This window comes from Chiloscyllium plagiosum, chromosome 24 (assembly GCF_004010195.1).
Source record: "Chiloscyllium plagiosum isolate BGI_BamShark_2017 chromosome 24, ASM401019v2, whole genome shotgun sequence".
In the NCBI taxonomy this organism is placed as follows: Eukaryota; Metazoa; Chordata; class Chondrichthyes; order Orectolobiformes; family Hemiscylliidae; genus Chiloscyllium; species Chiloscyllium plagiosum.
In genome coordinates this window covers 4,596,924-4,616,629 of record NC_057733.1, presented here as the reverse complement: position 1 = coordinate 4,616,629, position 19,706 = coordinate 4,596,924, and the positions used below count along the sequence as shown (strand labels likewise).

The following is a 19,706-nucleotide window of genomic DNA, read 5'->3' as shown; positions in this document are numbered from 1 at the left end:
CATCAAGGTCGCTTTGCAGAACAATCCCTAGGGAATAACGTGTACATCCATCCCTTAATTGACCTCCCAAAAATGGAACACCATGCACCTATAGAGATTACATTCCATTTGCCATTGTTCTGCCCAATTTATCATCCAATCATTATCAAGCTATAGCTGGAGACCATCCTCCTCACTATCAACAACCCAATTTTTATGTCATCAGCAAACTTACTAATTGTACCTCCTACATTCACATCCAAGTCGTCAATGTACATAAACAGCAAGGATCCCGTCACAGGCTTCCAATCACAAAAACAACCCTCCACCTTCACCCTGTGCTTCCTATATGCAAGCCAATTTTGGATCCAGTTTGCCAACTTGCCTTGGATGCTGGTTACTCTTACCTTTGGACCAGCCTTCCATGTGAGACCTTGTCCAAGGCCTTACTGAAATACATGTAAACCACATCAATTGCACTACCCTCATCAGCATATTTAGTCAACTTTTCAAAAAATGCTACTTAGTCAGACAGAATCTCAGTCTTACAAATCTATGTTAACTCGTGCTGTACATCTCTACGACTCTATCCCTGGTTAATCCTCACTTTCCATGTGTTGATTAATCCAGTTGTTCAGAATTTTCATGGAGATCCCTCCTCATCCTTCCCAACTCGGAGTACAGATCCACAGTCCTCAACTGTTCCTCATTTGACAAGCTCTGCATTGGGATCATTCTTGTAAACTTCCTCTCGACCCCCTCCAATGCCAGCACATTCTTCCTTAGATATGAGGCCCAAAACTGCTCACAATATTACAAGTGCAGTAGCACCAGTGCCTTACACAACCAAAGTTGTAAATCCTGACACCTGTATTCTTGCCCCTCAGAATGAATGCCAACATCACATTTGCCTTCCTAACTGCTGACTGAATCTGCAAGGTAACCTCAAGAGAATACTGAGCCAGGACTTTGAAGACCCTGTGAGCTTCAGATGTCAGAAGGAGAGAGTGAGGACTGCAGATGCTGGATGTCAGAGTCAAAAAGAGTGACATTGGAAAAGCACAGATGGTCAGACAGCATCCGAGGAGCAGGAAAGTCAACATTTCAAGCAAAAGCTCTTCATCAGAAATGGGGGTGGGGGGGAGGGGGAGGGTGTGTGGCAAGGGCACTGAGATATAAATGGGAGAGGGGTGGGACTGGGGCAGGGGGGAAGGTAGCAAAGAATCTGATAGGTAGATGAAGGGTGGAGCAGGTAGGAGAGAAGGAAGATAGACAGGTCGGACAGTTGGATGGTTGGGTCTGGGATAAGGTAGCCGGACCGTGGGGTGGGGAGGAATTGAGGAAACTGGTGAAATTCATATTGACTGTGTGGTTGGAGGGTCCCAAGGCAGCCACCCAACAACTGGAGAAAGAACACTTCACCTTCCGCCTTGGGGACCCACCCAACCATATAGAATTTGTCCACTTCACCAGTTTCCTCATTTCTTCTGCACCCCACTCCCACTTTATCCCAGATCCAACCTTCCAACTCAGCACTGCCCTCTTGAACTGTCCTACCTGCCCACCTTCCTTCTCACCTATCTACGCCACCTACCTTCCACCCAGCCCTACTTCCCTCCATTTATCTCTCAAGCCCCTTGCCTCCACCTATCTTTGGGCCATCCTCTGTCCAGGTTGTTCATGAATCCAGTCACGTCTCAACAGTGAATCTTGCGGAACTCCACTAGATGCTGTGGTTACCATGAGGACAGAGACCCCTTTTATCCCCAGTCTCTGGCTTCTGCCAGTCAGTCAATACCTTGCCTTAACACCATGGGCTCTTCTCTTATTCAAGATCTCATTCTCCTGTGCAGTACCTCGACAAAGGCCTTCTGGAAATCCACATAGATCACATCCTCTGGATTTCCTTTGTCAAACTTGCTTTTTGACTCCTCAAAGAATTCTATCAGATTTGTTAAGCATGACCTCCATTTGACGAAGCCGCGCTGATTGCATCCTAATTTACCATGCACATCCAAGAACTCCGCAATTTACGCAATAATGGACTTAAAATCTTACCAACAAGCGAAGTCAGGCTAACTAGCCTATAGTTTCCTGTTTTTGGCCTCCCTCACTTCTTGAACAGAGATGTTAAATTATCCATTTTAAACTCTTCTGGAACCCTCCCTGGTTCTAGTCTAGTGATTCCTGAAAGATCACTATCAATACCGCACAGTCTCCTCACCAATCTTGTTCAAAACTCTGGGATGTAGCTCATCTGTCTGGATGATGTATCCACCTTTAGACCTTTCAGCCTCTCCAGCACCATACCTAAGCTACAGTCACTACACTCACCTCTCCTGACTCTCGACGTTTTGGTATGATGTCATCCACTATGAAAACATGCAAAGTATTTAATCAATTCCTCCGCCATTTCTTTGTGGCCCATTACTCCTTCTCCATCCTTACTTTCAGCAGAACAATGCCCACTTTTGCCCCCCCTTACCTTTTTAGAAAGTTAAAAATACTTTTGCCATAGTTTATATGACTAGCTAGCTTAGCCTCGCCTCAATTTCATCTCCCCCCCCCCCTTACTTTTTTTTTTAAGTTATCCTCTACTGGTTTTTAAAGGCTTTTAAGGTGGGGGTGGTGGCTTGGGGGAAGAGTTTTGTGTGGGGTGATGAAGTAAGGATCGATGAACACAGGTGGAAGGTACGACTGGCTGCTCATTGGGAGGAATGAATCCAGTTGGTAGCTGGAAGGATTGGTCAGAGGAATGGAAGGGGAGGGGGAGGGGCTGGAAAGGGTGTCAGGGATAGGAAGGGAGGTTATTTGAAATCTGAGAACTCAATGTTGAGTACTCCGGACTGTAGGCTGCTGAGGCAGAAGATGAGGTGTTGTTCCTCCAATTTGCGGGCTGATTCACTGTGGCAATGGAGGAGGTTGAGGATGGTGTGGGCATTGATTGGGAGGTCAGGTCGCCCCTGTGAGCCCAGCTGAGATGCTCAGTGAAACACTCCGAGTTAATATTTGGTCTCCCCAATGTAGAGAAGACCATAATGGGAGCACCCGACACAGTAAACTAGGTTGGAGGAGAGGTAGGTGAACCTCCGTCTCACCTGGAAGGACTGGTTGGGGCCCTGGATGGAGGTGAGGGAGGTGGCATGCTGGCAGGTTTTGCGTATTTTCCAGGTGTAGAGGAAGGTACCAGGGTGTGGGAGGATTGTTGGGGAGAGTAGCGCGAACCAAGGATTGGCAAAGGGAACAGTCCTTGCGGAAGGCATAGAGGGGTGGGGAGGGGAGCATATTCTTGGAACTGACAAAAGTGTTTAGGATGATATGTTGGATGCGGAGACTGGTATGGTGGTAGGTGAGGACTGGCGGTTCTCTGTCTTTATTGCATGGGTGGAGGGGAGGGGGGGGGGGGAAGAGTTTAGAGCAGTATTCTCTAGTAGGTCTACCACAAGCTGCTCCAAAATAAAAATTTTGGAATTTCCACAAATTCCTTTTCTTTAGATCTGCTACTAACCTGATTTGCCATCCATTTGCATACTGATGTCTCGCATGTTTATTGTAATAGTTCCTTTTTGCATGACTTTTCCATCTCCTGATTTATTTTCAGCCCCACATCCTGACTACTGCTAGGAGACGGAGACCTGCACATAACACACATCAGGGTCTTTTTTACCTTTATGATTCTTCAAAGCTACTCAAAGATTCTATACGTTCCAACCCTATATTGCCTCCTGGTATTGATTTAAGTTCTTACTAAGAAGCAACCCTGCCCTGACTGTCCATTTGCCTGTCCTTTCGATAGGAAACATTGTTGAATATTTAATTCCTAGCCCCGAACCCCTTGTTCTTGGATGATGCCCACAACATTTGTCAGGTGAAGGAACAGCACTCCGAAAGCTTGTGATTTCAAATAAATCCATTGGACAATTACCTGTCGCCATGTGACTTCCAACTTTGTCCACCCCAGTCCAATACCAACATCTCCACATCATGACTCCTGTGGCTTAGCTATGACCTAACTAACATCATATACAGCTCCACCATAACTTTCTTGCTCTTGTTTCAATGCTTCATCAAGCATTAATAAAGGAAAGTATCCCTTATGCCTTCTTTACACATCACAAACTGTCCTGTTCCCTATGAAGATCTGTGGATATGCACAAAGTCCCTCTGATCCTCTGTGCTTTCTAGGATCCTTTCTAGGAGATTTCTAATCCTCCCAAAATGAACCACCTCATTTATCACCTTTAAATTCCTTTGGCTACTGTTCTGCTCACCTGATCAACCAGTCTGTATCATCCTGAAATCCAAGGCTTTCTTGCTCGCTATTTTTGTGTCATCTGCAAACACTGATAAAACCTCCTACTTTCATGTCTTAGATCATTAAGGCACGCAACAGCAAAGGTCACAGCACCAAACCCTACAGCACATCACTGGACACAGGCTCCAGCTACAAAACAACCCTCAACCATCACCCTCGCGCCACTAAATGTCAAAGAGCAATTATGAATGCTACATACCAGCTTGTTTCCCCTTTTTATTTCTTTCTTGATATCTTCAAGCAAGAAGCCACCAAGAGTCTCATTCTCAGAATGAGAGGTCACTAGAGCAGATGAAAATAACTAGAAATAGGAAGAAAACAAAATAGTATATCAGCTTCTTGCAGGACAAATTTCACAAATCCTTTATGAGATCAACAGATTGTACATGGGTACACACTATGCAACTTTCAAATTTTACATGGGGGGGTCGGAGGAAGAGAAGAGGAGAATTACAAGTTTATTTAGCATTTGGACAACAGAGGTCCCGGAGAGTGGGAAAACAAAATTTTCCAATCTAAGTAACACCTAGAAATCACTCATTACAAAGGGATGGTTATTGATGAGTCCATGGGCACAGCCACATTTTGTTCTCTACCCGATGAATGGGCAAATGCAATGCGCAGCGGGGTAAGATAACACCATCAGGGATTGATACAACCGATTCCTAGTGAATTCGTTAAAGAACAAGATGAAATCCTGACCAAACACCATCAGCATCTGCCTATCCAGATTCATTCATTAATGCTCACTGAGCACAGTAGCACTGATTCACCAGCACCAACTTACATATAGGATTTACTAACTTCAAGTGAAGACAGCAGAGGAATCTGAAGATAGAAATATCATTGTCAACCTGACTATTAGCTTCGGACTCCAAGTGATTGCTGCCTCTTCACTTACCATACATTTGTGATGTGCTGCCATCTTCTGGCTTTGGGCTACTAACAACTGGCCACAATGCTCCTCTTTATTCAGTTTACAGAAAGCACATTTTGGTTGTCTCGAACCCCTTCTCTTCCCCTTAGAATCAGTCGCCATCATTCAAGCTGGCCTCCAACTGGAATTTTTAAATAGCATAAAACAAATACTGTGAATAATTGGAACGGCTAAGCAAGATTAGTCGACATATTTATAGTTTAAACACCATATGCAGCACCTTGAAAGCACCTTGGTGTTACCAATTTAGAAAAAAGCTCAAAAACTAACAAGAGAAAAAGACTTCACGCTTACAATCACTAATAATTAGGCTCATTCCATCAACACCCTGGGGGCTACCATTGACCAGAAGTTGAACTGGAATAGCCATATAAATACTGTAGTTACAAACAAAGGTCAGAAGCTAGGAATGCTGTGACAAGTATCTCACCTCCTCACTCACCAAAGCCTGTTCACCATCTACAAGGCAGATCCAATAAAACAAGAAAATTGACACCATCTTGGTTGGTACCACAAACATGCACTCCCTTCACCAATGTCAATTAACAGCAGTGCACACCATCTACAAGATGAACTGCAGAAATTCATCAAGGTTCCATACACTGCAACTTCTAAACCTTTGGGAGTGGCACAGTGGCTAGCACTGCTACCTCAGAGCACCAGGGACCCGGGTTCAATTCCAGCCTTGGGCGACTGTCTGTGTGAAGTTTGCACATTCGCCCTGTCTGTGTGGCTTTCCTCCGGGTGCTACAATTTCCTCCTATGGTCCAAAGATGTGCAAGTTAGGTGAATTGGCCATGCTAAATTGTCCAGTGTCCAGGGATGGAAAAGTTAGACGCATAAGTCAGGGGAAATGTAGGGTAATGTGTCTGGGTGGGATATTCTTCAGAGGGGCAGTGTGGACTTGTTGGGCTGAAGAGCCTGTTTCCACACTGTAGGAATTCCAATTCTAATTTTAAACTCATTACCACAACCATCTTGACAGACAAGGTCAGCAGATTCACAGGGTTGCAATCACCTACAAGTTCCTCACCAAGCACCTCATCACCCTAATTTGGAAATATATTGATATTCTTCTGCTGCTTGGTCAAAACCCTGGAACTTTCATTTAGGGGGAGCACAACATGTTACATTAAAATTTGCTGCTAGCAGGGTAGATGTTCCAAGATGTTTTCACGAGGAGGGGAGACTTGAACAAGGGGATATATTTACAGAATAAGGGGGAACTGAGACAAGGAATTTCTTCTAAGATGATTATGAATGTCTGAAGTTCTCTAGATCACTGAAGATTTCTGAAATGTAGAAGAGTTGCAGACTGTAAGGAGCTGACAAAAAAAAAAGTTGAGGCTCTGGGTAAATGTGCCTATAGAACGGCATGGCAGGCTTGACAGGCTGAATGATCTTCTTCTATAGCTTAACATTCTTTGTAACATCATTGTGGATTAACCTACACCAAATGGACTGTTCAACACAACAAATCTTCAGGGCAACAAGGGCTCGGACAATAAGTGCTCACATTCCATAAATGAGTACAAAAATATTCCCATCCTTTTAGATATCTAAATGCCAAGCAAAGATCTATTTGGAAATTGCCAGTTACCTTTTAAAAATTTGTTATATTTTTGATGTACCTAGTCCATTATAGTAGTCATTATGCTTTGTCACTAGGATCTTGTTCGTAAGAAACCACAAATATTTAAATTAGATATCCGTTCAGATGTTAAAATTACAGAAAATGAAAATATTTGTGTACGCACCTGCAATCAATGCTACAAATATCGAGTCTAGATATACCGCTAAGCTAGCTTAATGAGGGAAACTGTTAAGTCACACCATGCCCTGTGAGATTAGTGCTTAAGAACAGAATCAGTCCGCACAGTAAATGGAATGCCCCTTCAAAGTCACATCTTATATCTGCTGTCAGACATGTGGGATTGCTCACTTTCTCAGAGTAACAGTATACTATACTATAGTCACACATTCCCAAAAATTCTTTTGCAAGATTAATTAGCCCTAGTGGGTTTAATAATATTAGATCTAAAATAGCCCATCACTATCTGACTTTCTAGAGCAGCATATTAAGGAACCATCCCTAACACACTCAAAAAAACCCATCTTCAACATTAGAGCGCATTAAATTTACCCAGACTATATGCAGTTTGAAGTCACCCATAACTGTTACCCATGCTACATGCTTCTCTCTTCTCCTAATTAACGCCATGCCCAACACTACCAGCATTGTTCAGTGGCCTATAAACAACTCCTACCAATGTCTGCTAGCTTTGCTGTTTCTTAGCTCCACACAAAAAGATTCCATATATTGATCTTCCAACTGAGAACTCGTCCTTCTCCAGTACAAATCCCATCCTTTATTATTCAGCATACCACCTCACAGAACATAGAACAGTATAGCACAGAAACTGGCCCTTCTGCCCACCATGCCTGTGTCAAACAGGATACCATTCTAAACTAGTCTCATTTGCCTATTCATGTGTCTAAATGCCTCCTAAACGTTTTGACTGCATCTGTTTCTACCACCTCCCTGCCTTTATTTTGTTGCTGTACTTCTTAAAAGTCTTCACATTTCAATTCTCAGTCTTGGGTCTTTCTGCAACCATGTTACTTTAATAACAAACTCGGTAAATCCATCTTTTTGTGTCTTTAAATCATCTATCTAGTTGCAAACAGGTAGATTGCCCTTAAGTTGGTATGTTTCATAATATTCAGTATTCTTGCTTAGTTGATACTTCCCTTCCTTATAACTTCACTTGCTCCTTTGCTACGTCCTGTTAGCAGCTTTATTTCCTTTCAAATTAAGCTAGCCATCTTCAGGGTACCATTTCCTTGGCAATTTGGGTTAAACCCCCCTGAACAGCACTAGCAAATCATCATGCAAGAACAAGTCCTAGTTCCATGAAGATATGGCAGAACAGGTTGTTTGTCTGGACTGTGGCACATGGGAGTTGTGGAAAGTGAGACTGTCCAAACGTTACAGTGTAATATCAAATCTCTCTGGTTTACAGCTGAGGTGAAAGGTGGAGACACGCTGACATGAGGATGACAATTAGTGCCTGGACAGTTTGATCCAAACGTCAGAGATAAATATGCAGAACACATCTGGGTTGGAGGATTGGAGGGAGAGGCTGAACAGGCTGGGGCTGTTTTCCCTGGAGCGTTGGAGGCTGAGGGGTGACCTTATCGAGGTTTACAAAATTATGAGGGGCATGGATAGGGTAAATACACAAAATCTTTGCCCTGGGGTCGGGGAGTCCAGAACTAGAGGGCATAGGTTTAGAGAGTGAGAGGAGAAACGATATAAAAGTGCCCTAAGGGGCAAACTTTTCAAGCAGAGCATGGTACACATGTGGAATGAGCAGTCAGAGGAAGTGGAGGCTGGTACAATTGCAACATTTAAAAAGGCATTTGGATGGGTATATGAATATGAAGGGTTTGGAGGGATATGGGCCAAGTGCTGGCAAGTGGGACTAGATTGGGTTGGGATATTCGGTCGGCATGGACTGGTTGGACCAAAGGATCTGTGTCCATGCTGTACATCTCTATGACTAATACCACATAGCTGAGTAACCCAGTTCAGAAAAAAAAAGGCTTAGTGTACTTCAGGACAAGCAAAGACAAAGATAAAGACCATGAGAAGGCCATGGCATGCTGAAGGAAGAGCTCGCCTGAGAAAGGGGGAAGGAGTATTAAGTCGCTATAATTAGAAATTCAACATTTACAGGGGAAGATGGCATCCTTTGTAAACAGACTTGAGAATCCCATATCAAATGCTGCTTATTAGGCGATGAATATCTCAAATCAGTTGGAAAGGTTGTTAGAGATACAGGGGAGCATTCAGTAATTGCAAACATGGTAGGGCGAAAATATGAAGAGTAGGCAAGGGGTACTTTTTAAAGAGTATCAAGAACTAAAATCTGAACTAAAGAACATGACTTACTAACTTGAAATAGCTCAAGTTTTGTTGGTTCCAAAGAAAACATTTTGCTCTTCTTTCCTAAACTGAATGAAGATGAGCATTAACATTGTAACATTTATAAATGTTCTACATTTTCTGGTATAAGGTTCTCTAGGCCCAACTTATGTTTCTTTACTTTTTCTGAATTACTAATGGGTGTTGCTGGCTGGACTAGCATTTATTGCACATCCTTAGCTGCCCTTAAGATGCTTGAGAATTAATTACTTGAATTCACTTGCTGTATGTAGACCCACAATATCATTCGGGAGGGAATTCCAGGTTTTTGACACAACAACACTGAAGGAAAGGCGATATATTTCCTAATCAGGATGGTGTGTGGTCAAAGCAACAGTTGCGAGGTGTGCATCTACAGACACATATAGACCAGACCAGACCAGGAAAAGGCAGCAAATTTCCTCCCCTAAGAGACATTAGTGAACTGTGCAGGTTAGGGTGGATTGGTCAGGGGTAAATATAAGGTAGTAGGAGAATGGATCTGGGTGGGTTATTCTTCGGAGGGTCGATGTGGACTTGTTGGGCTGAAGGGTCTGTTTCCATACTGGAGGGATTCCATGATTATTGTTATTAAACCGAGCAGGCTTTTAACATCAATCAACAATCTACCTCAGATGGCTTCGGCGCAGGGACCTTGTCGTCTTTCTGCATGAGTCACAGAAAACTAGGATGAAGGTACACTGGTATTTTGGCATTTATTGTTAAAGGAAGAGAGCATAAAAGTAGAGAAGTGCTGCTGCAACTGTCTAAGGCATTGATGAGACTGCACCTGGGATATTTTGGTGCTCTCACTCAAGGAAAGACGTTGTTGCATTGGAGACTGCTCAGCAGCAGCAGAGGTTCACTACACTGATCCCAAGAGGATGTATTATGAAGACATTGAACAGCTTCGGCCCATACCTTCTAGAGTTGGAAAAAATGAGAGAGATCTAATGAACGTATATCAGATGCTAAAGTGCAGTGATAAAGTAAACATAGAATGGATGTTTTCCTTTTTGAGGTCAGTTTTAGGAAAAGGGATAGCAGAGTTAAAAGAGATGAGGAGAAATTGCATCTCCAAGAGTCATGAATCTTCAGAATTCAATACCCCAGAGTGTAAAGAATGTTGAAACACTGAATAAATTTGAGGACATAGATATATTTCATATTGGGGTTGAAGGGTTATGGAGGAGAAAGTGAGGTCTGCAGATGCTGGAGATCAGAGCTGAAAATGTGTTGCTGGTAAAGCACAGCAGGTCAGGCAGCATCCAAGGAACAGGAGAATCGACGTTTCGGACATAAGCCCTTCATCAGGAATGAGGAAAGTGTGTTCAGCAGGCTAAGATAAAAGCGTTATGGAGAGCAGACAGGAAAGTGGAGTTGACATTGCAAGGAAATCAGCCATGACTATATTAAATGGCGGAGCAAGCTCGAGGACCTGAACATCCTACTCCTTCCCCTAGTTCCTATGTTATGTTGCATGGTCTCCATTAGGCTAGCTTTTTTAAAAATTCCAGATTTCGTTTCAAAATCTGAAACCAAATTTTACCATGCTGGGATTTGAGCCCACATTCCTAGCCTGGGGTTCTTGATTACTAGTTCAGCAACATTACCAATACACTACACCACCACCAAGACCTACTAATAGAGAGGCATGATATATCCATCAACGCTTCACCAGAGACTCTACAGATTTTACCTAATATGGCAACGAAACATCTGAAAACAAATCTTCAAGCTTCAGCGAGCTAACTCATATACTTATGAAAAGAAATGTTTGGAAGGATATGGGCCAAGCACAGGCAGGCGCGACTAGTTTAATTTAGGATTACATTCAGTATGGACTGGTTAGATTGAAGAGTCTGTTTCCATGCTGTATGATTCTCTGATATGGCATTGTTGGTGTTGAACTGGGGTTGGCAAAGTTACGAGTGGGGTGTTGGAAAAGCACAGCAGGTCAGGCAGCATCCGAGGAGCAGGAGAATAAATATTTCAGGCAAGGCCCGAAATGTCTATTCTCCTGTTCCTCAGATGCTGCCTGACCTGCTGTGCTTTTCCAACACCCCACTATTAACTGATTTCCAGCATCTGCAGTTCTTACTTTGTCAACTAGGCGAAAGTTATAACAGGTTTATTTGAAATCACAAGCTTTTTGAGCATTGCTCCTTTGTCCTGATTTCAAATAAACCTGTTGGACTATAATCTGATGTAATGTGATATATGACTCCAAGACACTATTCCAAAGGAAGACAGACTACCTTGTGTCTTCACCAATCTTCATCCTCAACTAAACATTGCAAAACAGACTCTCTAAATCATGGAAATACAGGATTTAGGAGTAACAGTTACTGAGGCCTGCTCTGTCATTCTCTAAGATCATGGCTGATCTGACTAGGGCATCAACTCCACTTTCCTATTTGCTCACCCTAACCACATTGCTAATGTTTTTCGATGTGATAAACATTTTTATGGGCCGAGTGCTGGAAAATGGGATTCGAATAGTTAGCTGTTTGTTTTGAATGGTGTACACTTGATGGGCTGAAGGGACATTTTCTCTACGGTACAAATCCATGACTGGGTTCAAAATGGCTGCCACACATCCTACATGACAAAAGGTATTACACTTCAAGTACATAATTGCCTACAAAGCACTTTGATATAATCTGCCGTTGAGAAAAGCATGATATAAATGCAAGAATTTTCCTGACGTATTCAATTTTCTAATATTTGGCATTCAGGCCAACACACATTGCTGCAGTCTCAATGCTAGCCCAAATTAACAGGATCGCATTGATGGGTATGCCTGCATCTGATAGGAAACAATTACATCAAATAGGATTTTACATTTATGTACTGCCTAATATCAAACAGCTTAAAACACTTCACAAAATAAATGTATGGTTTATTTTGAACAATAACTTATATAAACAAATTTAGCTATGTGCAATATTTACCATTTAAAATTCAAAGTCTTTTTCGTAGAATTGCTCATCACATCTCTTGTTGAAACAGAAGTATCAAAATGTGCTATAAAAGCAGAAGTTTACATACATAGAGATTGAAACAGTGGAATGTGTGTGGGTGGCAGATGGCAACAAACCTTCAGCACAACCTTAAAGTCTTATTCTTGTGCTGAAATATTCTACTGCTGTACAAGCACAGAAATGCTTAGAAATCACGAGTGTCACTCAAATGGTTGACTATTAAATGAGACACCAATTTCATTTAATATTTAAGTACAGAGTTTACTTATTTCAGTCTGAAAGATGTACCTACAATGAAAAAACGAATATGCACAGTAAAATGTATTATTTTCAAATACTTGTGAAACATAATGCAATATTTAATTAGAATTACATATAGGTTGACATAATCTGCCTGCATGCTTTAAAAATATAACTTTTTTCAGAAAGGACATCTGAGATATTTTATCATGATACAACATAAACATGGTTATTGCCCACATGCAGCAGTAGACAGAAACAAACAACTAAACTCTAAAGTGCCCACACCACTATCAGTAATCACTTTCCACAGCATTCCGTAAAACTGGAGAATGATACAAACAGGGGTTTCCTTTCTGCCCATGTTCTTTAGCAGGGCAACCCTACTAAACTGACTTTCCTCTCTTCATTATATAATTGTGAAATTTTCTGAAACTATTTAGCCAATTCCCTTTTGAATGCTCTTGCTGAATCCACTTCCACTATCTTCCCAGGTGATGCATTCCAAATCACAACTCTCACTGCATATTTCCTTTGTTGTGTGATGCAAGGTGTGTATTATATACATTGTATTTGAGTTTAGATTTTTGAATTTAAATTATTGGTATAGAGATGTTGTGTATCCGAGGAGCCTAGTGATTAACTTGTAAGTATTTCTGTTGCCATGCTGATTTGTTTGCAATGGGAGAATTTGACTAGCAAACAAGGCAGACAGTTGTGCATTTAGCTCCAATTTAGAAAGAACAAGAACAAAGAATAAAGAAAATTTACAACCCAGGAACAGGCCCTTCGGCCATCCAAGCCTGAGCCGATACAAATGTACTGTCTAAACCGGTCGGTCAATTCCTAAGCATTTGTATCCCTCTGCTCCCCACCTACTCATGCATCTGTCCAGACGCATCTTAAATGAACCCACCGTGCCTGCCTCTACCACCTCTGCTGGCAAACGCATTCCAAATGCCCACCACCCTCTGTGTGAAGTACTTGCCGCCCCTCTGCTCCCCACCTACTCATGCATCTGTCCAGACGCATCTTAAATGAACCGTGCCTGCCTCTACCACCTCTGCTGGCAAACGCATTCCAAATGCCCACCACCCTCTGTGTGAAGTACTTGCCGCGTGCATCCCCCATAAACTTTCCAACTCTCACCTTGAAAGCATGACCTCCCATTATTGAATCCTTCACCCTAGAACAAAAGCTTGTCTCTATCCACCCTGTCTATACCCTTCATTATTTTGTAAACCTCAATTAGGTCCCCCCTCAATCTCCCTTTTTCTAGTGAAAATAAGCCTAACCTACTCAACCCCTCTTCATACCTAGCACTTCCATAGCAGGCAACATCCTTTTAAACCTTCTCTGCACCCTCTCCAAAACGTTCACATCCTTTTGGTAATGTGGCGCCGAGAACTGTACACAGTATTCTAAAGGAAGCTGAATCAATGTCTTGTACAATTTTAACTTGACTTGCCAACTCTTATACTCAATACCCCATCCAATGAAGGCAAGCATACTGTATGCCTTTTGACCACTTTATCCACCTGTGCAGCAATCTTCAGGGTACAATGGACCTGAAGTCTCAGATCTCTCTGCCCATCAACTTTTCTCAAGGCTCTTCCATTCATTGTATAATTCACTCTAGAATTAGTCTTGCCTAAATGCATCACCTCACATTTGTCTGGATTGAAAACCATCTGCCACTTTTCCACCCAACTCTCCAGTCTATCTATATCCTCCTGTATTCTCTGACAGTCCCTTATGCTTTCTGCCACTCCACCAATCTTTGTGTCATCTGCAAATTTGCTGATCATACCAACACTGCCCTCTTCTAGATCATTTATGTATATTACAAACAACAGTGGCCCCAATACTGACCCCGGTGGAACACCACTGGTCATCTTTCTCCATTTCGAGAAACTCCCTTCAACTACTACTGTCTCCTGTTGCTCAACCAGTTCTTTATCCACCGAGCTAGAACACCCTGCACACCATGTGACTTCACCTTCTCTATTAGTGTACAATAGGGAACCTCAAACGCCTTACTAAAATCCATGTATATGAGATCAACCGCCCTTCCTTCATCTAACAACTTGGTCACTTCCTCGAAGAACTCTATCAAGTTGGTAAGGCACGATCTCTCCCACACAAAACCATGTTGCCCATCACCGATAGGATCTATTTATATTTGGAAAGGAATGAGCTCATCTCTCAGTATACTCTCCAGCAACTTTCCCACCACCGACATCAGGCTCACTGGTCTGTAGTTACCCGCAATATCCCTACTACCCTTCTTGTACAGGGGAAACGTGAGCAAACCTCCAGTCTCCTAGCACCTCACCTGTATTTAAGGATGCCACAAAGATATCTGTCAGGGCCCCAGCTATTTGCTCTCTCTCTCTCAGCAACCTGGGATCGATCCCATCTGATCCTGAGGATTTGTCCACCTTAATAACCTCTAGCATACCCAACACATCTTTCCTACTTATGCCAACATGATCCAGACTAATCAAACTTCTATCTCTAATCTCAAGACTCATTATGTTCCTCTCCTCAGTGAACACTGATGCAAAGTAATCATTCAGAATCTCACCCATTCTCTCAGGTTTGGTACACAGCCTTCCTTCATTATCTTTTAGTGGACCAATCCTTTCTTTAGTTACCCGCTTGCTTCTGATACAAGAATAAAATGCTTTGGGATTTTCCTTAGTTCTGCTTGCTAAAGCTATTTCATGACCCCTTTTAGCCCGCTTGATTCCTCGTTTAAGACTTGTCCCACTCTTCCGATATTCCTCCAGGGCCCTCTGTTCTTATCTGCCTAGACCTTATGTACGCTTCCCTTTTCCTCTTGACTAGTCATACAATTTCTCCTGTCATCCACGGTTCACGAATCTTGCCCTTCCTATCCTTTGCCTTCAACGAGGCAGATGCAGTTTAATGTGAATAAATGTATGGTTATCCACTTTGGTGGCAAGAACAGGAAGGCAGATTACTACCTAAATGGAATCAATTTAGGTAAAGGGCAGTACAAAGAGATCTGGGTGTTCTTGTACACCAGTCAATGAAGGTAAGCATGCAGGTACAGCAGGTAGTGAAGGAGGCTAATAGCATGCTAGCCTTCCTAACAAGAGGGATTGAGTTTAGAAGCAAAGAGGTTCTTCTGCAGCTGTACAGGGCCCTGGTGAGACCACACCTGGAGTACTGTGTGCAGTTCTGGTCTCCAAATTTGAGGAAAGACATCCTGGCTATTGAGGGAATGCAGTGTAGGTACACGAGGTCAATTCCTGGAATGGCGGGACTACCTTACACTGAAAGACTGGAGCCTCTGGGCTTGTATACCCTTGAGTTTAGAAGACTGAGAGGGGATCTGATTGAGACATGAGATTATGAAAGGATTGGACACTCTGGAGGCAGGAAACATGTTTCCGCTGATGGGTGAGTGCTGAACCAGAGGACACAGCTTAAAAATACGGGTAGACATTTAGGACAGAGATAAGGAGAAATTTCTTCACCCAGAGAGTGGTGGCTGTGTGGAATGCTCTGCCCCAGAGGGCAGTGGAGGCCCAGTCTCTGGATTCATTTAAGAAAGAGTTGGATAGAGCTCTCAAGGATAGTGAAATCAAGGATTATGGAGTTAAGGCAGGAACAGGATACTAATTAAGGATGATCAGCCATGATCATATTGAATGGTTTTGCAGGCTCGAAGGGCAGAATGGCCTACTCCTGCACCTATTGTCTATTCTACACTGCCGTTAACCCATCTTTGAAAGCCTCCCACATCTCAAATGTGGACTTCCCTTCAAATAGCGGTGTCCAATCCACATTTGCCAACTTCTGCCTAATTTTTGATATAATTGGCCTTAGCCCAGTTTAGCACTCTTCCCTGAGGACCACTCTCTTCTTTACCTACGAGTATTATAAAACTTACAGAATTGTGGTCACTGTTCCCAAAGAAATCCCCCACCGCAACTTCTACCACTTGTCCTGGCTCACTCCTCAGTACCAGGTCCAATATGGCCTCTTCCCTCGGACTATTGACATACTGCTCTAGAAAACTGTCATAGAGATGTACAGCATGGAAACAGACCTTTCAGTCCAAACATCCATGCCGACCAGATATCCCAACCCAATCTAGTCCCACATGCCAGCACCAGGCCCATATCCCTCCAAACCCTTCCTATTCATATACACATCCAGATGCCTCTTAAATGTTGCAATTGTACCAGCCTCCACCACTTCCTCTGGCAGCTCATTCCATACACATACCACCCTCTGCGTGAAAAAGTTGCCCCTCAGGTCTCTTTTATATCTTTCCCCTCTCACCCTCAACCTATGCCCTCTTGCTTTGGACTTCACCACCCCAGGGAAAAGACTTTGCCTATTTATCCTATCCATGCCCCTCAATTTTGTAAACCTCTATAAGGTCACCCTTCAGCCTCCGACGCTCCAGGGAAAACAGCCCCAGCCTGTTCAGTTTCTCCCCATAGCTCAAATCCTCCAACCCTGGCAACATCCTTGTAAATCTTCTCTGAACCCTATATCTTTCCGATAGGAAGACGACCAGAATTGCACGTACAAATTCTACTCCATCCAGACCTCTGAACCTAAGTGTATCCCAGTCAATGTTGGGAAAAACTAAAATCTCCCATCACCACTACCCTATTGCCTCTACATCTATTCATAATCTGCTTACCTATTTGTTCAGAATGAATTTTTTCTTTGATTGGAGGCAAACAACCATGCCTTAGAAAAAGTTTTTTTTTAAAAGCTTCAATTTTGGCAATTGTGCATGGATCTTGATTGAAGCTAGATGTGCTCAAGAGAAGTTTAGTACAAGTCCCAGACTAGAAGTATTTGGTTAAAGCCTTGAAAAGTTATATGAAGCTGAGAAAGTTTAAGCTTAACTGTATGAAGGCTCCAGAAAGAGGCAGTCAGATTCTCAAAACAATATATCGAAGCCACAGTTAAAATAAAAATCACACCAGGTTATAGTCCTACAGGTTTAATTGGAAGCACTAGCTTTCGGAGCGCTGCTTCTTCATCAGGTGGTTGTGGAGGACACAATTGTAAAGCACAGAATTTATAGCAAAACTTTACAGTGTGATGAAACTGAAATTATACATTGAAAAATACCAAGCCAGACAAGATGTTGAAGGTGTGGCCTGACACCAATAGTTACAGTTAACCTGAGAATGTAACTTTTAAAAAGAGTTTTGTGATTTACATATGAAAGAAGTGAAACTATCATGGTCATTCTAACACGCGAGACTTAATAGACAATCAAGGTATTTTTCAATGTATAATTTCAGTTACATCGCACTGTCAACTTTTGCTATAAATTCTGTGTCTTACAATTGTGTACTTCACAATCACCTGGTGGAGTAGCACTCCGAAAGCTAGTGCTACCAATTAAACCTGTTGGACTATAACCTGGTGTTGTGTGATTTTTAACAGTTAAAATAAGCCCAATAGGAGTGATAAAGGAGATAATTCTCTGGAGAGAACACTGTAATGGAGTGGTTTTGGGATTAATGGGTTATGTTTGCACAATGTATCAAAATCTTTAAATACATTATACGTAAATAGCTTGGTTTATTCTATTCCATTTTCATTTTTTGTGTAATAGACCACTGTATTGTTAAAACAAAATCTGCAAAATTGAATGCTTATGCTTCAATGAAAGACCACTTGCATCCACCATGCGTTTGCCCATTCTCAACTTATCTAAATTACCCGACTTCTGGTTATAAGGGACCGACAGTTGTCTTTACTAATCTTTATATCTTCACATATTTATAGGAGATTTTTATGGTCAATTTTTATGTTCATTGCAAGTTTGCTGTCTGACTTTTGCTCATCTTAATCAACCTCTTGTTCGTTTGTTGAATTCCATTAAGATCAGGGAAGGTGGTAAAAGAGGGGGAGGTGTGGCATCGTTAGTTAAGGACATCATTACGGTGGCAGAAAGAATGTCTGATGAGGGCTCATCCACTGAGGTAGTAAGGGTTGAGGTTAGAAACAGCAAAGGAGAGGTCACCCTGTTGGGAGTTCTCTATAGGCCTTCGAAAAGCTTCAGAGATGTAGAGGAAAGGATTGCAAAAATGATTCTGGTAGGAGTGAAAGTAACAGGGTGGTTGTTATGGGGAACTTTAACTTTCCAAATATTGACTGGAAAAGCTATAGTTAGAATACTTTAAATAGGTCAGTTTTTGTCCAATGTGTGCAGGAGGATTTCCTGACAAAGTATGGAGAAAGGCAAACAAGAGGTGAAACCACATTGGATTTGCTACTGGATAACGAACCTGGCCAGGTGTTAGATGTGGAGGTAGGTGAGCACGTTGGTGATAGTGACCACAATTTGGTTATGTTTACTTTAGTGATGAAAAGGGATAGATATATACTACAGGGCAGGAGTTATAGCTGGAGGAGAGGCAATTATGATGTGATTAAGCAAGATGGAGGATGGGGAAGGAAATTGTAGGGGATGGGCACAATTGAAATGTTGAGCTTATTCAAGGAACAGCTACTGCATGTCCTTCATAAGTACCTGTCAGGCAGGCAGGAAGTGGTCGAGTGAGGGAATGGTGGTTTTCTGAAGAAGTTGAATCTCTTGTCAAGAGGAAGAAGGAGGATTATGTTAAGATGAGGTGTGAAGGCTCAGCTAGGGTGCTTCAGAGACACAAGTTAGTCAGGAAGGACCTAAAACAGAGAGCTAAGAAGAACCAGAGGGGATATGAGAAGTCTTTGGCAGGTAGGATCAAGGAATACCCTAAAGCTTTCCCTAGGTATGTCAGGAATAAAAGATTGATGAGAGTAAGATTAGGGCCAGTCAAGGACAGTAGTGGGAAGTTGTGCGTGGAGTCCAAAGAGTTAAGAGTAAGTGAATATTTTTCGTCAGTATACAACTGGAAAAAGACAATGTTGTCGAGATATTGAGATAGAGGCTATCAAGCTCGACGGGATTGAGGCTCACAAGGAGGCGGCGTTAGCAATTTTGGAAAGTGGGAAAATAGATAAGTCCCTAGGGCCAGATGGGATTTATCCTAGCATTCTCTGGGAAGCTAGGCTCTGCAATCTGCTCCCTTTGGCTTTGATCTTTATGTCGTCATTGTCTACAGGAATACTACCAGAAGACTGACTGCGAGTAGCAGCTAAGGTAAGACAGTTTGTTTTAAAATTACTTACCGGTAGCGGGCAGCGGTGTTTTTTTCTCTCTTTACAGAAAGAGCGGGAGCAGCAGGGGGAAGTGACGAAGACCAGAGGGGCAGCCGGGTAGGTTTTTTTTTCCCT

General features: G+C 42.5%; 1 protein-coding gene across 6 annotated transcripts in view; it reads right to left on the bottom strand.

The window, feature by feature from the left end:
• Positions 1-19,706, bottom strand: part of phf6 (PHD finger protein 6) — a 69,569-nt gene that overhangs the window by 31,645 nt on the left and 18,218 nt on the right. For 4 of the 6 annotated variants that reach the window (XM_043714339.1, XM_043714344.1, XM_043714343.1 and 1 more), the window contains 2 exons: positions 5,196-5,352; positions 4,494-4,595 (listed from right to left, as the gene is read on the bottom strand). In XM_043714339.1, coding sequence (XP_043570274.1) covers positions 4,494-4,595; positions 5,196-5,336 — 243 coding nt within the window. In that variant the 5' untranslated portion in view covers positions 5,337-5,352. Of the gene's footprint in view, positions 1-4,493; positions 4,596-5,195; positions 5,353-12,152; positions 12,226-19,706 lie in introns of all 6 variants that reach the window. The other 2 variants (XM_043714340.1, XM_043714342.1) reach the window with 1 other exon arrangement.